This window comes from Trichinella spiralis (assembly GCF_000181795.1).
Source record: "Trichinella spiralis strain ISS 195 chromosome Unknown Scfld470, whole genome shotgun sequence".
NCBI classification, from domain to species: Eukaryota; Metazoa; Nematoda; class Enoplea; order Trichinellida; family Trichinellidae; genus Trichinella; species Trichinella spiralis.
Window position 1 is genome coordinate 4427 of NW_003527409.1, and position 2441 is coordinate 6867.

At 36.2% G+C, this 2441-nt stretch overlaps 2 protein-coding genes across 2 annotated transcripts; one reads left to right on the forward strand and one right to left on the reverse strand.

Moving 5' to 3' along the window:
- Positions 1 to 4: 4 nt before the first annotated feature.
- On the reverse strand, positions 5 to 132 carry Tsp_13006 (hypothetical protein; the record flags this gene model as incomplete). The annotated part of the gene is made up of 1 exon (XM_003370823.1): positions 5 to 132. A coding segment is annotated over exon 1 (128 nt), but the record flags the coding sequence as incomplete, so codon positions are not given.
- A 539-nt stretch (positions 133 to 671) lies between these two features.
- Positions 672 to 2368, forward strand: Tsp_13007 (hypothetical protein). The gene is made up of 3 exons (XM_003370824.1): positions 672 to 890; positions 1277 to 1687; positions 2108 to 2368. Exons 1-3 carry the CDS (start codon positions 672 to 674, stop codon positions 2366 to 2368), a joined length of 891 nt encoding a protein of 296 aa, XP_003370872.1.
- The last annotated feature ends 73 nt before the right edge of the window (positions 2369 to 2441 follow it).

Below are 2441 nucleotides of genomic sequence, written 5' to 3' on the forward strand. Positions count from 1 at the left end.
AAACTGCAAAGGCAGTGAATGGCCGCATTCCACTTCAAGGGTTAATAAAGCGTAAGTTCTCTCGGGGATAATCCATTGCATTGCTTCGCCAATAGTTCTACCAGTTGTGCCTTTTTTCTTCCAAGTCGTCATTAAAAATCAATTCAACTTTCTCTTTCGCCGTTTCTTGGAACCTGATGAGACTGCTATTTTTAGGTACGGCCGAGTGGTGACGTGTCAGTGTGTTGAATACTGCGTATCACAGAGTGGCCAGCTCGGACCGCTCTTTACACAAGAAAGAGAACGGATATGTTGAAAATAGCAGAGAAAAAGCAAAAATTCTGATACGAACATTTAGTAGTTGCCACTCTTCGTTTTAGCTGAACAGTTTTAGCTTTGGACAATTCATCATTTCGCTTTCTACTGAAATCGCCTTTATCAACTCATCTGATGCGGCAAGAAACACAAACAGAAACGCAAGACTGTGCTAATAACCCGGTTGGAATGACGAACGAGCCCGCCCGAGAGAGCGGCTCGTTACACTGACAAAGACGTACGCATAATATGTATAAAACTTTTAAAACTGCAAGCAAGCATCTATTTTGGCTGGAGCGAAACAACTCTAATGGGCTTTCCGTAGAGGCTGGCGGGTACACTTCCGCCTCAGCACTGTCCGTCAGTCACTGCAATCCATGTTGACCTTGCCACCTCTTTCGCTCTTCAACAAAGACATTCGAGGTAATAAAGGGAAACAATTACAATTCAACCGGTTGAAGTGCCAATTTGAACGTGCTACCCACAATCACCGTCATAAATCGCACCGCGGTCGACCATCAACTGAACACCACGCACCACCACCAACCAATTCTTTCTTCATACCAACTAACCACCATAACCTTTCTGATGATCAAGTATCACACCACTTTTTCTACCGATCGGTCGGCCAGGTCTTCTTGCGGTGCCGTGCCTCGAATAGATTATGTTTAAGGTTTCCTACAGCACGGTACTGAATATTATTGATGTTGTACAAACTGACCATTTAAAATAAATAAAATACAGTAACTCTTTACAATTGAACTTAGTTTGTTTTTTACTGTACAAAGTTCTTTTTATTTCCTATTTTAATAGATATTTTATATTTGAAATTTTATTTACATTTATTTTAAAATAATTTGTTAAATGATTTAATACTGTATGAAAATTATGGAAATCAAATTCAAAACTAGAGTTGTACTTTAATTTAGTTTACGGTAATATCATTGCAAAATTTTAACTAAAATTGATATTTTTATGGAAGCGATTTTATCGCTCCATGCATATTGTGCAAGCTACAACGGTTTTATTTTTAAGAGCAAGATCGCTTCAGATTTTGAATTCAGCGAAACTTTCAACATTAGCTGCAACTGACTTTAAAAATGATGAGTTGTATTCATCGACTTCCGTTGTTCGTAGTAAATTTCGATTGAAATTTATTGATGAAATTTACAACAGAAAAAGCACTTTAAAATTTTCATCAAATGAAAATGAATTTTATGATAAACATCTGCAATATTTTGCATCAATTTCAAAATATACAATTACATATTTCAATGACTGTACACTAGAGAATCAGATTTGGCAAGCAGTTGATCAACCGCTTTCTCGTGATTATTATACATTTTTATCTATTGAAAGCCAAGAAAATGCATTTCAAGAAAATGTGAAACTGGTATGTACTTGTACTAGAAACTTTAATGCTTAAGGAGATGATGGAAGATGTGATAGCCATTTTTGAAATAAACATAAAAAATGTTGTATAAATGAAAATTATTGAATGGTATTGCTTTTTTTTTCTAAACATATTTTTCTAACCGGTAATATTTTCATGAATATGGGCAATTTAAATATTTGTTTATGTTTATTTTTCCATTTAGAATGATAAGATATTTAATTGTTTCTTTTTTAAATTTGTAAATAACGTTTTTAATGGTTGAATATTTTTGCCTGAACAAGCAAGCAGGTTGAAAAAGAAAGGAGAGGCAATTTGAAAATTCGAGAAATTTTCTAATTTATAATTTCCGTAGAAATTTCCCTTGGACAACGCATGTTGAACTTTGACTTTACAGTTTAAAATTTGGATAATTTTCAGCTAGGGACATGCTTTCCGGTGGATGGAGAAATTGAAAATTTGCCAAGTTGGACGAACAGTCGCAGCAGCAGTTCAGGTCAGATGTACGATAAAATGTACAGACAAACTGAAGATGACGCCCATTCGGACGTGGCTTATTATCAGTTGCACGCTTTGAAATCTTACTTGCAAACGTGCGTCGCCTGCGGCATGGTTGGCCGTGCTTATCAGACGTTGATACGTTACGTGTATCCGAAAACGCAGAAAGAATCGATCGGCTAGATTGAAATTCACGACCAAATTGTACAAAATCGTGCTTTTTGGGCTTGGTCAGTTTCCAAGCAGCCGAGCTTGG